The sequence below is a fragment of the Euphorbia lathyris genome, chromosome 7 (genome assembly GCF_963576675.1).
Source record: "Euphorbia lathyris chromosome 7, ddEupLath1.1, whole genome shotgun sequence".
Taxonomy (NCBI): Eukaryota; Viridiplantae; Streptophyta; class Magnoliopsida; order Malpighiales; family Euphorbiaceae; genus Euphorbia; species Euphorbia lathyris.
Genome location: NC_088916.1, coordinates 14,002,247 through 14,024,779, shown reverse-complemented (window position 1 = coordinate 14,024,779; position 22,533 = coordinate 14,002,247). Strand labels below are relative to the sequence as shown.

At 34.1% G+C, this 22,533-nt stretch overlaps 1 protein-coding gene, 1 long non-coding RNA gene and 1 pseudogene across 3 annotated transcripts; 1 reads left to right on the top strand and 2 right to left on the bottom strand.

Annotated features, from left to right (window-relative positions):
• Positions 1 to 425: 425 nt before the first annotated feature.
• Positions 426 to 10,489, bottom strand: LOC136201157 (probable LRR receptor-like serine/threonine-protein kinase At1g06840). Of its 2 annotated transcripts, none has more exons than XM_065991749.1 (21): positions 10,184 to 10,489; positions 9,832 to 9,975; positions 9,187 to 9,337; positions 8,626 to 8,697; positions 8,479 to 8,525; positions 8,091 to 8,256; positions 7,914 to 7,985; positions 7,696 to 7,767; positions 7,495 to 7,569; positions 6,461 to 6,529; positions 6,236 to 6,304; positions 6,002 to 6,073; positions 5,789 to 5,875; positions 5,491 to 5,565; positions 4,229 to 4,725; positions 3,456 to 3,614; positions 2,598 to 2,881; positions 2,093 to 2,144; positions 1,706 to 1,956; positions 1,432 to 1,566; positions 426 to 989 (listed from the first exon to the last, which is right to left on the bottom strand). In XM_065991749.1, the coding sequence occupies exons 2-21, from the start codon at positions 9,935 to 9,937 to the stop codon at positions 642 to 644; spliced, it is 2,859 nt and encodes a 952-aa protein (XP_065847821.1). In that variant the 5' UTR covers positions 9,938 to 9,975; positions 10,184 to 10,489; the 3' UTR covers positions 426 to 641. The 2 variants fall into 2 exon arrangements, with proteins under 2 accessions (XP_065847821.1, XP_065847820.1); XM_065991748.1 differs by having other exon boundaries at positions 8,091 to 8,234; positions 8,454 to 8,525; positions 10,184 to 10,487.
• Positions 10,490 to 11,481: 992 nt separating this feature from the next.
• On the top strand, positions 11,482 to 11,598 carry LOC136201619 (U6 spliceosomal RNA; annotated as a pseudogene).
• A 5,464-nt stretch (positions 11,599 to 17,062) lies between these two features.
• On the bottom strand, positions 17,063 to 22,070 carry LOC136235632 (uncharacterized). Its single transcript, XR_010691835.1, has 5 exons — positions 21,460 to 22,070; positions 21,296 to 21,384; positions 19,437 to 19,579; positions 18,831 to 18,990; positions 17,063 to 18,508 (listed from the first exon to the last, which is right to left on the bottom strand). It is a non-coding gene; the product is annotated as an uncharacterized lncRNA (long non-coding RNA).
• Positions 22,071 to 22,533: the final 463 nt, after the last annotated feature.

Here is a 22,533-nt window from a genome sequence, read left to right as displayed (position 1 = left end):
GACTTTACAAGTTTTTAACCAATTATTAGGAGGTGCATGGATGCAATCGAAACACCACTAGGTTATAACATGGACGACACGAATACCGCTGAAATAAAGTCCTTTGGATCAGCCTACTTTTGCTATTATTTTTAATTAATAAAAAAACTTGTTCTTTATTTCATAAAACTGATTTAATAAAAAAAGAACAATTTTTTTATAAATCAGCAAAAACCCAGGGTTGCACCGGTTCTCGGTCCGACCTGTTCCTGGTCCCAGGTCACTCCAGTCCAACAACCAGTGCAGCTCAGACCGGACTCATCACCGGTTTCCGGTCCGAGTTTTGTAACATGGGATAAATCTGCCTATCTCCTAGGTTTGATATTTGTAACAGGCTTTTGCCTGATTCTGTTTGATGTCAAGTATGTTTTTTTCTTCAAAAAATCTATTCAAAACAATCTCAATCTCAAAATCAATAAGAATAAGTAAATATTACAATGTGTTACAACATTTTTGCATCCTTCTATCTGTCTACTTAAAAACTTGTATAGTACAATCTACCAAGGCCTTTGTTATATACAGAAAATCTAGTATCGAGTGACTCCATAAAACCCGGAAGAACGAGATTTTAGGACTAAGTCAATTTCTTACCTTGTCTTTCCTCATCTTGGAGTGACAGTGGGAACTACTCCGCTAACGAGGTCGCTGCCGGAAACATCGCTAGACACGTAAGGATGCTTCATCACCATTGAGGACGAAGACGGCGGAGTTTCTGTCTTTCCGGAACTAATGGACATTGTGTCTAGTGTTTTAGCATCAGATTCTGGCATCATAGCCCATATGGTTTCGAGTTCTCGAACCACGTCTGTCATTGAAGGTCTCATATCCATCTCATCATGGCAACACTTGAGAGCCAAATTCAAGAACTTTTCCACACTGTCGGATGGATATGAACCCATACGCCCATCTATGACTGAGAATATCATACCAGATTGATAGGAGACGTTGACCTGAAATCGATAGAAAAACCATCGAATTACAAGCGTAAAAATGTTTCAGAATTGTACTCTAAAGATCAATTACGACATTCTTATATTCACAGACCAAGGCATAAAAGAAAACATAATCGTTTGGGTTAGACATAACTTAGCATTCCCAGTCAATGTGAGAATAGAAGTTCATCATAACTTGTGCATTAACTACTAATAGAGTAATACTAACATTAGTATCAAAATTGATATTTAGATTTTATATCTGTTCTTTTTTCATTTATGCGCCTTCCATTCATCAGGCACATGCCTGAGCCTTGCGCCTAGGCTCCCCCTGGCGCCTTATTGCGCATTTAACAACTATGGTTCTATATAGGACCCAGAGAAGAGGACATAACTGAAACTATGAGATCTCTACACAATATTACTCAAGTTTTCACATAAAGAAATAGAAAGGAATCACCTCTCGAACAATATTTTTGCCATGTGATATCGGTTGCATCCCAGTCAAGAGCTCCAAAAAAACAACACCAAGGCTATAAACATCACTCTTGTCTGTTAATTTATGTGTTAGAAAATATTCTGGATCAAGGTAACCCTGAAATGTCAATAAGATGTTTAAGTCAATAAATGTTTTGTAAGTTGTAACGCAACATATGTATGAATGAGGATAATTCGTTGGAGAAACATAAACATATAAGCTAAAGCTTTACTGAGTATAAATATCTAAGACTTACTGGAGTCCCCTTTACAACCGTGGAAACATGACCTGGCACAGCACCTTCAAGGTCTGGAACGGGAGCAAGTCTTGAAAGGCCAAAGTCAGCAACCTTTGCATTATAATTCGGGTCGATTAATATATTGCTTGCCTTGATATCTCGGTGGAAAATTGGAGGATCAGCTTCTGTATGAAGGTAAAGGATGCCCTTTGCTGAACCCAATGCAATTCTCACTCTCGTTGCATAACTCAGCGGATCCTTAGACTTGGCTGTGATACAGCATACGGTGATTTATATACAGAAGAAAACGAAACATGTAAACTCTGGTTGATTCTTGCATACTATTTTAGAGATGAATGACAAAAGGCATAGCAAGCAAGTCTGGAGGAGCAATACGAGACGTACCAGTGAGATGATCTCGAAGAGTTCCATTTGGCATATACTCATAAATTAACATCTGCAAGAACGATCATTATGCATGTTAAGCTTTTCCAAATGGTAATTTTAACACACTCAAGCAACTTCAGGAGAGACGAATAGCAAAAGAAAAAATCCATAATTCAAATGTCGCATCAATGTAAACTTAAAAATGGGCTTAATACATCAGGGCTCCTAAACTTGGCTCAAAAAACCGATTGGCTCTGTGAACTTACAGTGTGTCTCGTTAGCCCCCCTGGACTTTCTTAAAGTGAACACCTGAATTTGTTTAAAGTGACATATTGCCTCCTGAACTTGCCTAAAGTATATAGGCTTCAGTTTGTCAAAATCCTCTCTTGCTCTGCCACGTGGATAAAGGGGGTTAATTATGTCATTTTAAGCAAGTTCAGGGGGCTTACGAGACACTCTGTAAGTTCAGGGGGGCTCCTGATGTATTAAGCGTTAAAAATGTGGGCAAGATAAAGCAGGTTACCTGTTCACCTTCTTCATCACAATATCCTATCAAAGCAACAAGGTTTCTATGATGAAGCCTTGACAACAATTCTATTTCTGTCAAGAACTCCTTCTCACCCTGTAAAGAATGCTCCTGAGCCCGTTTTATGGCCACGACTAAACCATCAGCAAGAACGCCTCTATAAACTTTTCCATATCCCCCTTGACCAACTTGAGTGGAGCTATCAAAATTATTTGTAGCCAAGGCCATTTCAGAGTAAGTAAAATCCTTCACGCCATCAATTTTCAGAAAGGCTTTAGATGCTACATGAAAACACAAGTACATGTTAGAGATGAAACTGCTCAGGAAATTGCAGCATCAAATAGCATATTAATTTCATTCGTTACAGTGGACAAGTATAAACCAAAAACTTTGTTGCTAGGACCAACTCGGTTGACAAATAGACCACAGTATGTGAGGAAAGAGATGCAACATGCACTAACACACAGCAAGTCTTGCATAGGGAACACAAAATAAAAGCAACATTTGAATGCGGCCCCAGAATTTAAGATAGGGCATCATGAAAACATTATATATATTATGACGGAACTGGATGTTGAACCCAAAATCCCCTACCCATGTCTGCTGTGTACTCATAGAGCTATGCCCAACAGGTGCATCATGAAAAACTTAAATCGCCCATTTAGAAAAATATTGTGCTAGAATTTCAATCAAATTTCATTAACAGGGGGAAGGCTTGCCCCCAATGCATCCTTGTGGTGGGACCCCTCCCCGAACCCTCGCTTAGCGGGGACGCATAGTGCACCGGGCTGCCCTTTTATGATGCAAACTCGCTCTATATGTCAATATGAATAACATAGGAGAAGTAACTCTTACAATGCCGCCTTTTTGAAACTGCATGGTATTTCCTCAAATGTGTCCTCACAATAAGAAGTGAAACAATTGCAGATATTGTAACTGCACCAGCGATGGCTCCCAGTACGATACCAGCTAAGGCACCCTTGTTTACACCTGATGATGAACTTCTAGGAAGAGCTGTGAATTCATGAGAAGCACAAGTATAATTAGTATCAACGTCAAGCAACAATTCAGTGACAATTATGTCTTTCAAATGTTATGCCAGATAATTAACTAACAACTTTATTTCCCAGCACAACAAACTCATATTAAATTAAGCTCTCATCAATTAACTGCATGTTCAAGTAGTAAAATGGAGTGAACTTGCGAACACTTTGATAATCATAGGGAAGCTTCTAAATTGCTAAGACCAACCAATATAATAGAAGAGCATTGTCACAACTTTACACGTTTAGTTATTGTTGCTAAAATTATCCGTTTAGCATGCACCATGTCATTGGCATTATAAAATGTAAAGTACGCTAACCAGAAAGATGGTAATTTCCGTTCTGCTAAATTGTTAATTAGCTAGAATAAATGAAGTGTAAAGTTGGCTTCAGATTACTGCCAATGGATTGAGTGCCAGTACCCTTCTCTAGCAAATCAAACAGGCTTTAAAAAAAGATGCTAAATGACTATGTAATTACTTAAAAAGTACAAAAGACGAAAAATAAACATCTCCAACAGCTGCAAATACTCATTGTCAATGCAAACAGGCAATATCAGAGAGTAATTGATGTGCTGAGACAAACCATTCTCGTATGGACCCAGCAGATCGAAGTAGAGAAGTTCATAAGGTCCAAATATGTCACTGTCAGGAATATTCCATCCAGTGAACATGTTCAAGATACGTCGAAGCTCGCTAGTATTGAAGAGATGAGTAGAATTGGGGACATAAACAGGAAACAGCTCCAAGTGCATTTTCAATCTAGGTCCTTCTTCCCATTGAAAAGTCTCAATGTAAAGCTGATCAAACTCCAATTTGAGACCAGAGGACAAATACTCCTCAAATGCAAATTTGTAGCCTTGAAAATGGGAGAATCCAGGACTTTTCAATCGGTATCCAACAACTATAGGGACAGAACAAAAACACTCTGTAGATGTTGGGGAATATATGTAAGGATATGGACATCCTGGAGCAGGACAGATCTTAGAAGTGTCTGTCAAAGTTTCATTGTCAAAATCCTCTTTCACAGTTCCGCAGAAATCGATTAAACTGGAATTTGAGCATGCAGGGTTCCCTTGAAGCCTGAAAAGCAATTTTTAAATCTTATTAACCAATACAAACAACAAGAAATCCAGGGAAAAAAGGACAATATCTATACAAGATTTTATACTCTTATAAGATTAAAAAAACAAAATGGAGCTGCAAGTAAGACATTTTTATGTCAAGATTATTTTGTAATCCTCTGTTTTTACTGGAACAGAAGGTCAGTTGTTATAAGCATCTTTGATTTGTTGAACTTTAAACCCTTGTTTCCATAAGCACTAATCATTTTAGTTTCTGCAAGATGCCAAGAATTAGTCTTGGAGTCCAATGTATTAAGGATTCAAACTAGTCTGGATTAATGCATGCCTATGCATATAATGCTTCTATTAAGTTCACGTAAAACCAATCCATCTAGATCGACCGGAAGGGGCTTCAAAAGCAGAGCCAAGGAGTCCTAGTCTCAAACCTAGCACCTTCCCTTTAGATTGCGTGACACAATTTATTATGGGCATACGAATAGGATCTCGTCACAGGTCTTCTCTTGATTTTTCTTCATGTTCTTTTAGCAACCTTTGAGACTCAATGGCGATTTGTAAGAGATCACCTAACTCCCTTATTTCTTACTCCCTCTATCCTATTTTAATAGACGTTTTAGGTAAAAAAAATTGTTCCAAAATAAAAGACTGTTTTAGAAATTTGAGGGTATTTTTCTCATTTTTTTCCATATTACCCCATTCCATAAATCGTAAAGATAGATATGTATATCAACATCAAGAAACATGTTATGCAAGTGCAGAGACAAACCAGAGTGTAACATTCTGCGGGAGATTAATATTTCCACTGTCAGAAATATTCGACAGCTGATTGTTCTCAAAATCTCTGCATTGTCAAAGAGTAATAATAAACCACTCATTAGAGAATGATGCAACAAAACAATAGCTCTTAGTAAAGCATGATGCTATCAGCGAATGAGAATAATAAGTCTTTATCCTCAAAATTTATAAACAAATATCTAAAACAGGGAATAAAATAGTTACATCCTTCTGTTTATATATGCCACTTTTACCAAGGAAAATAGTGATGTATTGATTTCAGCTCTTACAAGATAAGTCTTGCAGATCCATTCAGACGCGGACCTTCCCAAAGTGCAGGTGAGACGGAGCCACTCAACGAGTTGTTTGCAAGTGACCTGTCATGGAAAATCTTAGCTGTTTTATTGTAAATCTTGGTTTTGGAAATAGGTATTAGCTTACTTATTCACATTGCAATCTTACAGCTGTAATATACATAAATTGGAATTATGACAAATACTTACAGTGTCTGAAGATTAGGCAGGCCGGAAAAGTTGGTAGGGATACTTCCAGTGAGATTGTTGTTGGATAAATCACTGATAATAGTGTTTAACTAGTCAATACCACCATTGCGGCAAAATCTATATCATCATATCTTTAGAGCTTTTAAATAATCAAAATGGTTTAGAATTTATTAAGCGTAAGCCGAAAAGCCAAAAGAAATCATGCAGCATAGGCAAGATACAGAAAACAATTACATTGTTGTAATATTCTGAGCAAGCCTTGCAGGAGGTATGGATCCATTTAGATGGTTTGAACTGAGGTCTCTGAAAATGAGATCAAAATTCATTAGTAAAAATGACCCAGCAGAGATTAACATATGAATAAAAAGAGTTTACTTTGTCAAATGCTATTTAAATCAAAATTAGAGGTCAAAATCCACCATGATCCATCAGAAAATATATTCGACTATATACACTTACAGATAGCCAAGATTTGGTATTCTGCTCAGGTCAGGAATCGGACCTTGCAAGCTACAGTTTCTCAAACTCCTATAAGGGCAAACAATAAAGAAAAGAATATAAGAAAATACATATTGAATATAGCGTTCGAAGCAAATCATGCTTCAAACTTACAAACATATTTTATTGGATGGGTAAACATTCGCCCAAAAGATTGAATCTCTAAGTTATGGTAAAATCAAAACAACATAGCAAGGATAAAAGAGAACTTCAAATTTATTAGAAATATTGGTAGGTTCAATTATCTTGGAAATCAAATGCAGGTATAATATATTATGCTAATTGTGCTCTGAAACTCTCGGTTCTTTCTACTGTCATTTAAGAAATGGTATTAGAAAACACATGGCACCCAAATTTCAGAGAGACATCATAACCCAATCATATAACAACAATCAAGCAACTTCAAGTTAGACAGTAATACATGTACATTCAAATAAAAGGGCTTCTTTGCCAATAATGCTTAATCTTTCAGGTAAAAAGTTGAGTATCATGTTATAAGATATCTATAAATGTAAGCTCACAGTAGAACTGAGAATTTGGATAACAGTTAAACAAAGTCCCTCAATAAAGAACTGATTCACTTGAATGTGCGAACTACTGGAAACTGCCAACTCATGTCACATTAAGTCGACCTAGCACAAACCTAAGCTAAAACTTATAAAAAAGAATTAAGAAAACCGAGCCTTCAAACTGAAAACTAATTAGAAAACCAAGTTAGAAGCTCAAACTTATAGGCGGAGACTCTAGGTGACATCCTATGGTAGCAAAAAAAAAATGATTCAAGTTTATTCAGCAAAGTCTGCCAATGGCCTGAGTTAAATTGCCTCAAATTGTGAGTTAAATCAATATGAAATTTCTATGAAAATCTGTTCGACACGTCTCAAGACAGTCCCATGCATAATTTAAATTTAAATAGAGATGCTAATGTAATGAATTCCTCTCCATTGTGGCCTCTTAACATTACTTGCAAGTTTCAGATTGCATTTTGAACTTACAATTTCAAAAGTTTAGTCATGTTTCCATAAGAATCTGGAATTGTACCTCCATCGAAGTGGTTGTTATCAAGTTGACTGCAAAAAAACAAATTAGTTAATAAATTAGGAAGAGAAGAACAAATTAAAACATAAAATAGAAGCTAGCATCTATAAAGGAAATGCCAAGTATAGCTTCATCTGTGGCGAGTGAAGAAATCGTACAGTATAAGTAAGTTTGGCAGTTCAGAAAATTCTGGTGGAAGACGACCTGATAAATTGTTGTTGTCCAGAAGGCTGCAATATTAACCATACAGAAACAGATGAGCATAACATAAAAATAAAGGAGAACTAAAATGAAATGATAATGTTCAGACAACCATCTATAGCCACAAACAAATAATTCAAAATTTCTATATGGATCCAGTCGATAGCCAACTTACAAGTGAACAAGCATTGGTAATCTGGACAGTTCTGGTGGGATTTGCCCGCTGATTGAATTGTTGTTCATGTGACTGTTCAAGGAAGAAATTAGGAAGTGAAAAATAAGAAAACAAACCAAGATATATTAGCAGCTAAGTGCTGTTTTTTAGAATAAAGAAAGTCACAGAAACTCTCACAAGTGCTTTGTTTTGTTCAAGAGTGCAAATGATGTTGGTATCCGTCCCGATATATGATTCTGGTCAATCTGTATTCTGTCCAAGTTTGGAAGAAAACCAAGCTCTTCAGGTAAAGGACCTGTTAATTTATTTCCATTCAGGAGCCTGGAAGCATAAGTACAACAACCTGTTAATTTATTAGATTCATTTTCTTGTTGCAAATAATCGCTTGTAGCATACAATAAAGAGCAGTTATGAAACAGGAAAACCAAAATGGCCTTAGAAGCTTCTGTCTATGGACTTCACAATACTTAAGCGTAAGAGAGTATATCGTAAGAGTAATCTGCTTAAGAGCAAACAAGGAAGAAACAGTTTATAACTTACAAGAGTTCCAAAGATTTAACATCACCTATCTCTTTTGGTATACTCCCAGTTATGTTGTTCCACATAAAATCTCTTCAAGAAAATCAAGAGAGAAACACTCGTCAGCTGGGAGAAGATATGAACAGGGAAAAATGAACGTAAATCAATTATTAAATTGATATCAACAACTTACAAGATTTTCATATAAGCTAAGAGACCAAGCGACGGTGATAAAGTTCCAGATAGATTCATATTAAGTAATTGCCTGCAAAGAAAATATAAGAAGTATATCAGAGCAAGTTTGGGACGGGAGAAACCCTGGAGATATCTACATTTAGCTTAGAGAAGAATGCCCTTCAAAAAGCAAGATTTAATAATCAATGTTTGTGAATAAACATAGGCATGACATAATGCTTCACATAAAAGTAGCAGCAAATTTTGTAATGTAATCGTGGAACTGTTATATCATATAGTTCTAGAATAACAACACTTAATCAAAGATTCTCCAGTTAATTAATTTACCAGATCATCATTTTTAGGAAACACCCAACTTTCAGCACAGAGCTTCTACCATTGAAGTTTGACTATAGCACAAAATTTTATTGCATGCTTAAGTAATTCAAAAACTAAGAAAGTCTGTTCCATGGAACAAGCTAAAATAGAATCGTCTGAAACTTAAATAAATGCAATCTAACTTGCAAGCACATGGGTAACACATAAAGATAAAATAGAGAGATCTGAACTGCAATCATACAATTCTGTAACATGAAGGTAGCCATCATCCAGTGATCTGTTGTAGCACAAAACTCCTGTCCAATTCGATGTGCAGGGATCCCCATGGTTCCAATTGCTCAAGTTTTTATTTTTGTCAACCAAACTGTTCCTGATGTCCTGCAATGCTTTCACTGCAGATTTAACCATATATAGCAGTCATTAGTACATTGACACAACCAACTAAAAACAATGGGAAAAATAACAATGAAGTGTTTTCTTTTTCCACATCATTTCCATCAGAAAATACTTAAAACTTACCAAAATTACACATGAAACTTTTTCACAATCAGGAACAGATAAGATTTATCTTGATCAAATGCATTCAATCATCAGATTTACACATGTTAGAGATAATAAAAAATGTTCTCGGAACCTTAACTATCAGCTTAAGGTTTTAGATTCAATTGTTCTTCAATTACAACACATACACGTTCAATTGTATGAATTTTCCATAACAATGATTAAAATTCACTTGTGTTTCTAATCATGAACTCACGCACAAGCAATTGCTCATCAACATATATTATAACCAAGCAATTGAAACTATTTAGGAAAATCTTTCCCTCAAGTTTACAGAAAAGAAAAAAAGGGGGGAGAAAAAAGAGAGGAGTTCAAGGGAAATTACCTTCTACAGGATCAGTAATGCCTTTTTGTGCTCCAATAAGTAAAGGAGACCAACAGAGCCAAATGAACAAAACAGCTCCAATAGTAAAACTTCTTGATATAGACATTCTACCCCCAAAAAAACATAAGAATTCTGAAACACCTCCTGTTTACCCAAAAAGCAAAAACCCTTTAATTAAAAAAACCATCAAAATATTCTTCCTGATGCAAGCAAACAAACAAATTTCAACAGAAACACATATATACCAACAAAATATGTGAATCCCTCCAAACACATTCAAACAAGAAGAACCAAGAAAAGAAAACAAAAAGAAGTAAAAACTTTAGACAGATAAAAGAGAGAGAAACGATACCTATGGTGTTGAATAATGATAGAATTGAAGAATGAAAGAATATTTACAGCGTTGAAGTTTAGAGAAAGGGAAAATGGAGAGTTGGGGTTGGGGAGGAATTGAAATTGGTAGTATTATTCTGACCAAGTCAAAAATACGAAAGCAGCAGAGATTATTGAGAAAGATGATGAAACCCATCTCTTTCTCTTTCTCTTTCAATTCACTCTTAATACTATTTGTTGAATTAAAAATACAAAGCTGGAAGTAGTTGGAAGTCCCTTTATTGCGTTAATGGCTGCCTGCTAATGTTGTTTGGGTATTTTGACTTTGCTTGCCTACATTATTTGTCTGCAACAACACAGTGGCGATGGTTTTTCACAAACAAAATATTCCCAAATCAATTATTCATTCTCAATAATATGACCTAGAAACCAACATTTTGTTTTATATAATTAAAAAAAATATATGAATGTTACAAAAAATAATAATGTAGTATTAAATGTATGTTTATAAAGAGTAATTTCGTGTTTTTGAGTCGTGTTCCTATAATGTCATTTTCACGTTCGTGTTAAAAACTAAACCAAGACCCAACTAAAAAACTGTATTGATTTCCTATCGTATTTTCAGGGGCTTAATACATCATTTGTCTGCTGAACTTGTTCAAAAAGCTTGATTGACCACATGAACTTTCAAAGTGTCCCGATAACCCCCTAAACTTGCATAAAATATTCAGTTAGCTTCCTGAACTTGCGTAAAATGTAATCAATTGATCACTCGGTCGCAAAAAAAAATAAGTTAAATGAAGAAGATGTATTGTACAAGTCTTAAAAAAAAGTAAAATGACCAAAATCGGGGTATACAGTTCTAATATTAGAAAAGATAAGTTGTATAATTGAGCAAGTAATAACTTCATTTTTAATTTATGGGCTTAATACCTTCTCAGCCTCCCAAGTTGTCTCAATCGTACAACTGACCCCGAACTTAGACTTGTGACGACTAACCCCATCAACTTGCTCAATTAGAACAAATAACTCCACAAGTTGCTTATTTAGAACAAATAACCCTTAAACCCAAAAAAAAAACATTAAACATGATATTACATCAAAAATAAAAGATTTCAAAATATCGGTTGCTATATCCAACTAATCTACTGATACACTAACTAAAGGGCAAAAAAAATCCTGAAATAACTTATTTGAGGGGTTATTTGTTCCAAATAAGCACGTTGAGAGGGCTAGTTGTCACAAATATAAGTTCGGGGGTCAGTTGCAGTATTGGGACAACCAGGGGAGGCTAGGAAGGTATTAAGCCTAATTTATGTCATTTTCAGATTATTATGTTAAGGACATCCGATAAAATTGGAACGATACAGAGAAGATTAGCATGGCACCTGCGCAAGGATGACACGCATAAATCGAGCAATGGTCCATACTAACCATCAAAAAGTCTGTTAGTTTCATGTTAGGGGACCATGTAATGTGTTTATAATAATTTAGGAGGTTCGAATCATATTTGTAAGTAATAATTATAATTTTATTATCTTTATCAATAAAATGACAGGTTAAATGCATCATTGGTCACTGAACTTACATGGTTATCTCAAAATGGTCACTCAACTTCAATTTGTCTCAATAAAATCAATCAACTTTGAGATTTGTCTCAATTAGTTCACTATCACGATTCCAGTGATTAAAAAACATCGGAATGGTGACATAAGTGATACGTCAATATGAGATAACTCATATTTCTAACCGAAATGACACATGACATCCGCATATGCGTCACCTGGCTATCGCATGTCGATTATTTTTATGAAAAAAAACTAAAATTTAGTTGTTTTCATAAAAATACCCGACATATGGCTGTCACATTTCGTTTCGGTCAGAGATTTGAGTTACTCATATTCAGTGGCGAATACAGAACTGCTCGGCTGGGGGGCCAATTTAACACCAAGCCGAGCCGCCCAATTTTACACCAAGCAAAAACGTAAAAAAAAAAACAACGATATAAAAAGTAGTAGCTATACCAATAATTCCAATAAAAGGTAGTTAAAAATACACCGCTTAAGAATTTTTTGGCCTGTTAAGGATCAAAACGACGTCGTTTTGGTCCTTAACAGGCCAAATACGGATGACTTGAGGCAGCCCAAAGCTGGGCGCCTCAAGTCTGGGGGTGCTAATTCAGCACCTCCAACCTTAAACAATGGAGACAGGTGAGCCGAAAACCATCCCTACTCAGGGTGGTTCCGGCGGCCGGAGGGGCCCGGGCACCCCCAGGCCCCCCTGTCTACGCCCCTGCTCATATTGATGTGTCACCCATGTCATTATTTCGATGCATTTTAACCACCAAAATCGACAGAGTGATCTAATTGAGACAAAACTCAAAGTTGAGTGATTTTATTGAGACAAAATGAAGTTGAGTGACCATTTTGAGACAACCATGTAAGTTCAGTGACCAATGACGCATTAAACCTAGAAAGTGACATATAAAATATGAGAGACTAGAACAATAATTTTAAATATTCACGTTGTTTTTGGGTTAGCACATCAACCCTAACCCAACCCAAAAATTTGAGTGTCAGTTTCATATTAACCCAAAAATGACACATTACCTACTAAACTAAATCTAAATACTAAAATTATGTGTCGATTTCGTGTCGTATAATCGGGTCATGTGTACTTTTTCCAGCTCTAGTTCTAGATATATAATTGTTAAAAATAAATGTAAAAATTATTTATTTTGGAAGTTTACTTGTATTATTAGTATGAATTTACTTATTTCATTAATTTCAATACAAACTTATTCAATTAAATTCTACTCATTCAATTAATCTCAAATTTTGATCTTTACTTTTTATTTATTATGTATTATAATTTTATTTCTATATAATTATTTATACTATAACATAAACATAAACATATCAAATCTTGCAAATATTTGTGACACTTGATATTATTAGAAAAAATATTTTTATGTGTTAGAATGTTGAACTTCATCTAAATATCATGGGTCTTGGAGATACCATCATGATGATTATTTACATAATTGTGCAAAATTCATGATTTTCATTAGAAGAAAATAGGTAATAATGAGAGGATTGTGACTGGGTACTAAGTATGAGTTTACATAGACGTACTTTGAATCATATTTAGGAGCCATGAGTGAAGTATGGGGATTGCTACTCTCATGTTAGAGAGGAGATATTATCGACATTAGTGAAGCTGAGAAATTTGTGGTCATACCCTAATGAGGCAATCAGAGTTTTTGCTTATTTATCAGTTCACTTAGAGATCAAGAAACGTCCAAGCACTAGATGAGGGTGACAATGACATGCCACATGTTGGATTTGATATCAAATAGCAGAGATTATTTGAGAATACTATTAGGTTCTCGATCTTTATATATGAGATATCTATCTAATTTGGGCTATCATAACGGCTTGGTAGAGTATGCTTATGACTTGTGGGCTCGAACTACTAGGATTAGATAGACCTATATGGTCGTACGCATAGAAAGTCTAATTAACATGCATATTTACGGTAGCAGGGTCATTCATGAGCATGGGCAAGAGGGCAACACACAACTTTTATGATGCATATGGTGTTTTTTTTAAACGTAAGTGTTGGAAATGATTTTGCTAAATGTGTTTATATCAGTATTTGAAATTCTTCAGTTTGTCAAAGCATCAGATTGTTATCCAAATATTCCAATTGCTTTTTGAATCCTTTTAACTATGCCAGTGAACGTTGTATCTGTTGAACGAATTTTTCCAAAGTTAAAATTATTGAAACACTATTTGAGATCATCAACGTAATAAGAAAAGGTGAATGATTTAGCAATTTTATGTTTTGAAAGAAATATATCAGAGCATATTGGTGTAGGTACTATTTCTGTTAATTATGCATCTAGAAATGTTAGTTGATCACTATGCCATTTTCCATTTCACATTATACAAAATATATGACAAACATTTGTTTTCGTATCGTCTGAATATTTTTCGTAATATTATAATAAATTTATATCATCTGAAAGTTTAAGAGCAACATCACACAATCTTTACACTTATTCTCCTTTGATTTCAAATTATTTATCCAGTTGTTGTAACCAATTGTATTAACTTATTTATAGCTTCCTCGCTTGATGCAAATCAGAGCAAATCACAATTATCTCAAAACTCATTTAGAGAATTTTATCACAACCAAATTTTGAGATAAAATGACACGAAATATATATATATAATCCTAAAAAATCCAATCAAAGAAAATTATTGATCCTAAATGAGTTAAATATGTCATTTAAATAAAAATTTACTTTGCTTCATTGTCCTAAGAAAATTATTAAAGGGTGTTTTAGTTGTTGCTTTTTATGCTTCTATTTGCTTTATCATTTCAAAATGGAAAGTTTTAGTTGTTTAACAGCAAATATTAAGTAAAACAAATGTACCTAACGGGCTGTCTGTTAGAAGAGATATAAGAGGTGGGATAGGAATAAAAAGCACGAGATGAGTTATCACATGTTTGTTTGGGAGATAGAAGAGTGGGACAGATGAGTGATAAACCTCTTATCCCTCAAATCCTATACCCAAGAGGGGGGTGGGATAAGATCCTGCAATTTAATAGTATAGAGAAGTCCATCTTATCCCTCAAATTAATATCATGTAATTTAAATAAGGTTAAAATAGTAAAATGTATTATTTCATCCATATCCCTATAATAACTTACTATCATATTTTTATCCTTATCCCAACTATTAATCCTTATCTCTATCGCAACATTTATCCTTATCTCTATTCCAATACCAAAGTCCTGTAAGTATATATAACTTGTTGGAATGGAACTGTTATAGTTATTTAATCGGAATCAAAGGATGCTTGGAAGGAAGTTGGAAGCTGCTATTCAAATTGACATGTTAAAATCTTGTACAAGTGAATAAAAAAAAGCAGTTCAACCATTTACAACAACTACCTTCATTTTCCTTTAAAAAAATAGTACCAATTCATGCAAAAACTAAACTTAGTTTGATTTTTTCAAATGATTCAAATGAGCTATGAGTCATGTTTTAGACAAAGTTAATTCTTTTAATAGGGTCAATTTTATGCATTAATTAATAAATACAGGGATAAGATGCAAAAATACTCTAACATTTACAAGTAGGAGCAATTTTACTTTTAATGTCTAAAATGATACAATTTTACCGTAATGTTGACAGCTAAGAGCAATTTTTCCCCAACGTTGGCAAACTGGGTCAATTTTTAGACATTATTATAAAATATAGATATTTTGTTCATTTTTCTGTACCAATTGCACGTAATTTGACTAAAAAAAGATTTTATATTTTTTGTGATTTAATAATAGAATTGAAGATTAATATTTTTTAATTCGGTTAAATATTTGAATTTTTTTATCCAACTCGTATGAAATACAATATATTTTGTTATTTTTTTCACATTTAATCATTTTGTGATTTATTACTAATTGATGATAAAATGACGTACGTGTGAAGAGTAAATGACAAAATTCATGACTGAGAAGACAATTTAATAATAATTTCTCCAATTGACCCAACTTGTTAACATTAGAGGTAAAATTGCTCTTGACTACCAACATTAAGGGTAAAATTGTATCATTTTAGACGTTAAGAGTAAAACTGCTCCTAGATATAGACGTTATGAGTATTTTTGCACCTTATCTCATAAATAAATAAATAAATATATACTTTCAATGAATAAAAGATGCTATAGTTATATTATGTTACAAAAACACATAATAAAATGCCTCTCATCATATCTATTATTCAACTTTATTTGATTATATGAGAAGAAAATTTGTTGTCTATATTTTTCAATTCATCTATTATTCAACTTTATTTGATGATATGAGAAGAAAATGTCAAAATTATGCTATTTTAATCAAAGTTAACTGAAGTTAAAATGTCAGAAATCAAATAAAAAAATATAAAAGAATAGAAAAATGGCAACTAACAAATTTTCTTCTGATCATATCCATGTATAACATATCATGTCTTACAAATTATTATATGATTGGGCAGATTAATTAATATAATGAAAAGTCTTTCAACATTTTGAGTGGTAGAAATCATTTTATATTTTGACGTGATTGATCATATAGTTCCTTCCTCCAACCATATAGTTTAAAAACGATTTTTACACATCATTTTCCTTAGCTATTCCATTAAAATACAGACAGTTGATACAGATGCCTTCGCAGCACAGATATATTCTCCCAAATCTTTAACAACAAACAATTCACTCCTCACAAGAAAACCTATCAAACCTATCAAGACAATAGAGAACCTGCAATTTTTACATACTGTGGTAAGGAAGGCCATATGGAGAACTCTTGTTATAGGAAACATGGTTTACCTCTAGGTATTCAGAAATGCAAATAGGAGATCATTTGCTAAAGCTAATCAAGTTCAACATCAGAACAATACATGTTGATTTGCTAAATGAACAAAATGAAAATGCATATGAAAATCAAATGCTGGAGGATGAGGAACCATTCATGCTAACCAGGAATCAGTTTGATTACATTATGAGCATGTTTCGTGCATCACAGGATGTGCAAAACCAAGTAAGCACCAGCTCCTAGCACACTACTACTTTCAATAACAATCGCAAAAGTAATTACAATACATACTACCAGATGGATTATGGATACTGGAGCCACAGATCATGTAATATGTTAATGTTTTGAGAAATATATATGAACTGTCAAGCTCAGTTCTGATTTACTTTTATTAGATGCTTTATATATTCCTCAATTTCAATACAATTTAATCTCTAGCAACAGATTAACCAAAGGATCTCAAAATTTTCCTGTTATTTACCTCACATCATTGTGTGATTCAGGAGATGACTAAACATGTAAAAAAAATCAATTGAACATATATTTTAACTAGTCATCAAACATTTAAACTCAATTCATTTACAAAAGAAAAGAAAATAACAAACAAAAAGATTATCTTCTTCACATAAAACAACGTAGATATTTGCATCTTTTGATATGCCATTCAAATGGTTTCCAGAAAAGCCATTGCATCTTTTGATATGCCATTCAAATGGTTTCCAGAAAAGCCAACGCAGTAGCTCCTAAACACCTTATACGGCTCTGAATAACAATGGATGCATTTACTCCAGGCTTTGAGATATCAAAACTAATCTCCATCCCTGTACTTTAACAACCTCCACTGATCGTTGAAACTTAGCCTCAGTGAGACAGCGGCAGCAGTAATTTCCGGAGCAAATGCAGAACGCAACACATTTTCCATAGTAAACAAATTCTATATGGTTGCTTGTTACAGGGCTGAGGAAGCAAGTTCAGCCAATCATATTCATATTCAGAGTTCATTGTAAAATACTTATTTCACTTTAAAATAAGACATAGCAATCCTCTTGAGTATTCACAAGATTTGGTCATCCTAATCCAACACAACAGATCGTGTCATGAACAGAAGTAGATCCACAATAACCATCACTTTTGAAATAAGCACCCCAAATCTTCGATTTGATATTTCCCTGGAATTCATTTCCACTTTTATATTCGTTGGAATGAACAATTTTCCAGCAAAACTCTCCATCCCAGGAACCCTAGGGATGAAGCCCACATTATTTTCACCAGAAGCAATTACTACAAATTTAGAGTAATAAACTTCAGTTTCATTAGAAGCTAGATTTCTAGCCCCAACTTTCCACTTCTTGACCACCATCAAAACGGCAGTATATAGGGTTTATGTGGTTTTTGACAGTGTAATTGTCTATGTATTCAATGAATTTAGATTTGAGCATGAATATTGGTGTTTCAGAATCATCGGGTGCATATTGAAGTTTGCAGAATTTCTTTACCAAATGGAGATGAACAGAGTTATATGAATGATATCTCCAAAGAGAAGCAGAACAGTTCTCCTTCTCTAAAATGATGTTTTGAATGGAAAGATTGTTTAGACAAGCAGACGTTGCAAGACCTGCAGTTCCACCAACAATGATCACAGTGGTTTCCATTTTTAACTTTGAAGGAATAGGTTTTTTACAGTGATGGTTAAGGTGAGGGAGAGAAAGTCTATGTATTCAATGGTTAAGGAATAGGTTTGATTTCCTTAGCACGAATCTTCTGAACTGTTCCAGCATCAATAACAGGAGTTCTTCCTGTTATGACCTTATTTGAGAAAGGGCCTAAGGAAGGTCTTTGAATTCCATAAGAAGACAGATCTCCATACTTGAATCTTGCCCACAATGTTAAGCCAAGTAGTTAGCAATAGAGGTTACCACTAGTAGAATCACTTGGAAGATTTTGTTCTTGAATTTCAATTGCCTCCTATTTTACTTCCCTGCATTATGGAAACACCGGAAACGTTATTTCTAAAATATAACTTTCATAAAATAACTTTCAAATAAGAAGGGATGCGAACACAGCCATAAAATAGCCTTCAAATCAGGTTGGCCCACTGAACTTTAGAGATGTATCTTTAGCCCCGGAACTTTAAATTATCTATTGACTCTTTTAACTTAATTAATCTATTGAACCACTATGAAATTAATCTTAAAAATGGGGAAAATGTAGGGACAGAAAACAAGAAATAGACTCGGATGATCAATAACAATATGGAATTGAGAAAGGAACTTAAATTAACTGAATGAACCAAAATTTACCACTAGTTGAATCTTCAAGAAGATTCTGTTCTTGAATTTAAATTTGCTCCTCTTCTACAGGAGCAGGAGGATATTCTTTCTCACAAGTAGTACAGCCAAAAATCATAACATAAAAAACCAGATCTCCTTCTTGTCCGTTGGAGAAAGCAATTGGAATTAACTACAAAAAAAAAATATTAAAATGACAATCAAATAATTACTGTATAGAGGGTGAGCAGCTTGTTTTACAAAATCATCCTCAAAACAAAGAGTGGCTTGAAGAAATGTGGTTCAGTGAGAAGAGTTGTAGACATTGTGTTTGTATAAAATGTCTTCAAAGAAATTTTTTGTTGTTTGATCTTATTATTCAAAGTATGCAGAGAACATGTTTGGAAAGAAGCAGCATGCAGTAGGAGGATATATGTAATATGTTAGAATTCAAGGTAGCATATTCATATTCAGAGATCATTATACCATTTAGCATACCATTTGATACCAAATTGGAAATAATAAAGACTGAAACCAAGTATACCATGAAATGTTCTCTGTTCACTTTAAAATAAGACATAGCAATCCTCTTGAGCATTCACAAGATTTGGTCATTCTAATCCAACAAATAAGACATACCATGAAATTTGACTCTTGAGCATTCACAAGATTTGCCCATTCTAATCCTCTTGAGCAAGATATAGGATGGTTTCGCCGGCCACATTCTGCAATCAACGCCCAAAAGATCTGCTGATGCACCCTTATCTTGACTATTGTTTTTACTGCAAAAAAATTAAGTCAAAATCATCGGTTTTTCATGTTTTAAAATCGTCTTTACCTAATTTTTGCCAAATGAATGAATCATGTGAATGTAATCCTAGATAATACATATTAACAAAAAAATAAAAAATAATTCAACAAAATGAAGAATTCCAAACCTACCTTAAGCAAGTGTGAGCTACACTCTTAAAACCTGTAGCAAACACCATTACATAAAAACGTTGCGTGGTACCATTAGAGAATTCAAGGACAGGTAGGAAGAGAGTAGAAAGTCAGAGCTAGCTGCTAAAAGACAATAGCCTTTATACTATTCAACCTCCAACTGCACAAACTCCTAGTTGTTAGCCTAAGAGTCGATATGTGAAAGGTAAAGGACAAGAATTCTTAACTCTTACTCTCTAGTTCAACCCTTAAGTGTGAAAGGAAAGGGCAGAAGGTGTATCTCCCTATTTCTAACCACTAGCTCCTAATAGAGTATACCCAGAGAACTCCTTCGGATAGAATCAGTCTGTTAGTGCAGCTGTGTTTGGCTCTCACAGAGTTGACAGAATGAGCCGGGGCTCAAATATTTCATAACATAATTTTATAACGTCAATAAAAAATATAATTATATTAAAAAATATACAATTAATATTACATATTGACCATTGTACTGTCATTGCCTGAATAAATAATGAGCCGCAATTGAATCATGTGATTATTATACATACTTTTAACGTTGCAGCATCAACAGAGTTAGGGTAGCAGTAAAAAATCAAACTTACAATACTCTATTGACACATTGAATTAATTTATTCAAAGGTTATGTTTTGTCCATTTACTCATAAAAGGCTTCATACATCATTTGCTCCTTGAATTTGTCTAAAAAGTTTGATTGCCCCATGAATTATCAAAAGTGTCTCGATAGCTACCTCAACTTGCATAAATAAATGTTCAGTAAGCTTTCTAAACTTGCATAAAATATAATCAATTAATCACTCGATTGTAAAAAAAATAAGTTAAATGCAAAATATGTATTACATGTGTCCAAAAATCTGTCAATTCTCCACCATATAGATTTTAAGGATTTATAATATATATCATTTTTAATGAATCCGGTATAAATTAAAAGTTTTCAAAATATAGATGTAGAATTTATTTTAGTAAACAATGCTAGGTGCTAAAGATATATATAGGCTAAAAAGTTATAAATTAAACAAGTGTCTGGTACAAAATTATTAACTTTCTTCCTTTAATGGAATTCTTACTTTTCTTATGTAAAAAAAATCTTATTTTAACAGTGGCTCTTCTGGTTTTGCAGTGACTTTACATTGCATTGAACTTCAGAATTTCTGACCAAAGTAGAAAAATCAGACGGCGTTATTCTCTTTATTGATGTTGCATTAAATTTGCATTTAAATGAAACGGTGGGTTTCTCTTCTTTTAAACGGCGTCGTTTCATGTGCTTTATTAATTAGTAATAAACTAACATCTCCAACCTTTAGAACCTCTTCCCATTCCATTTTCACAAAACATTCGAAGCTGCCATTAACAGAGCCTACAACGGGGGCTGAAAAAAAACATTTCCACCAGTTTCTGGCGGGGACCCGGGGCTCCAGCCTAGGTTAGCCCCGGTCTAGTTCCGCCGTGTGTGAAATACTGTATATCCAAGCAAGCATAAAATATAGAAAATAAATCTAGTTTGCACATAGCTATTTACAAGATTTAAGAAGGCTTACAAGAGAGACGATGATGAGATCATCCGCCTCTGAACCAAACCATCGTATAAGACCATCGCCGATGTCGAGATCCTCACTTGAGACACGATCTGAACAGAGAAAAAAGAGAATTAGAGGTAAAGGAAACAGAGAAAGAAAAGAGAGAAGAATGAGAGTATCCTTACCTTAGTAGATGGTCAGAGAGTAGCGATTATAAGAATGGCAGGCGTCGGATGAAGAGATGTACCTACCATCAGATCGCGGCTCAGAATGGAATGATTTCCACAAGGAGAAGAGAAAACAAAGCAGGAGTAGGTCGCTAGAGGAAGGGTTTGATTGGATGATGGTCTAGAGTGGTTAGTAAGGAGTAGGTCGCTAGAGGAAGGGTTTGATTGGATGATGGTCTAGAGTGTAGAGTGGTTAGTAAGGGAATGGTTAGTAAGGGTTGATAGAAATCTTTGTTTGAGAGGGGGAACGGTTAGCAAGGCTTCTATAAATTCATGTTTGGAACACAAAAAAAATTAGAAGGTAAGGGTTTGGAAGGGTTTATTTTTAAGAATTTCATACAATTTTAAACCCTTCAATTTGGGGGGTTTGGAAGGGTTATAAATTACCCTTCATTCCCTTTCATTTTCTTACCTTTCTCTACCCTTCCTTTATTAATCCTTCCCTACCCTTCATCCACCGTAGCGTCGCCGGAGAAGGATAATAGAAACGGCGAGGGAGAAGGGAGAGTAGCACGGGCAAAGGAGAGACCAGAAGAAATGGTATACAGAGCTTTGTGTTTGGCTGCACAAAAATGAGAGAGAAGGAAAGTAGAGTATTTATATGGGATAAGTAGGGTTATATCAGCCTCTTTTTTAAGGATTTTTGGGGCTGGGCTTGTAAGTTCAGTGAAAAGAGAATGATTGGGTTTGGTAAGCTTTTAGCCCGAAAATAGATCTATTTTATTTTAATTATTTACTAAAACTAAAGATTAAAAAGTATAAGGTGCAAAAATACCCTTAATATTTTTAGTCAGGATCAAGTTTATCTCTAACTTCCGAAATAGTACAATTTTACTTATAACGGTAACGAATTAGATCAATTTCAAATATTATTATAAAATACAAATATTTTATTCTTTATTCTACACCAATTGCACGTGTGTTAATTTTAAAAAAAATCATATTTTTTTATGATTTAAAAACTGAATTGGAAATTAAATTTTTTAAATTTGGTTAAATATTTGAATTCTTTTTGTCAATCTCATATTTTTT

Coding starts and splice junctions, on each gene's coding strand:
- LOC136201157 (XM_065991748.1), bottom strand. CDS start 9,937: ATGTCTATATCAAGAAGTTTTACTATTGGAGCTGTTTTGTTCATTTGG. Junction 9,338..9,831: donor CATTACTGATCCTGTAGAAG/GTAATTTCCCTT, acceptor TTAAATCTGCAG/TGAAAGCATTGCAGGACATC. Junction 990..1,431: donor GCAAAAATATTGTTCGAGAG/GTGATTCCTTTC, acceptor TATCGATTTCAG/GTCAACGTCTCCTATCAATC.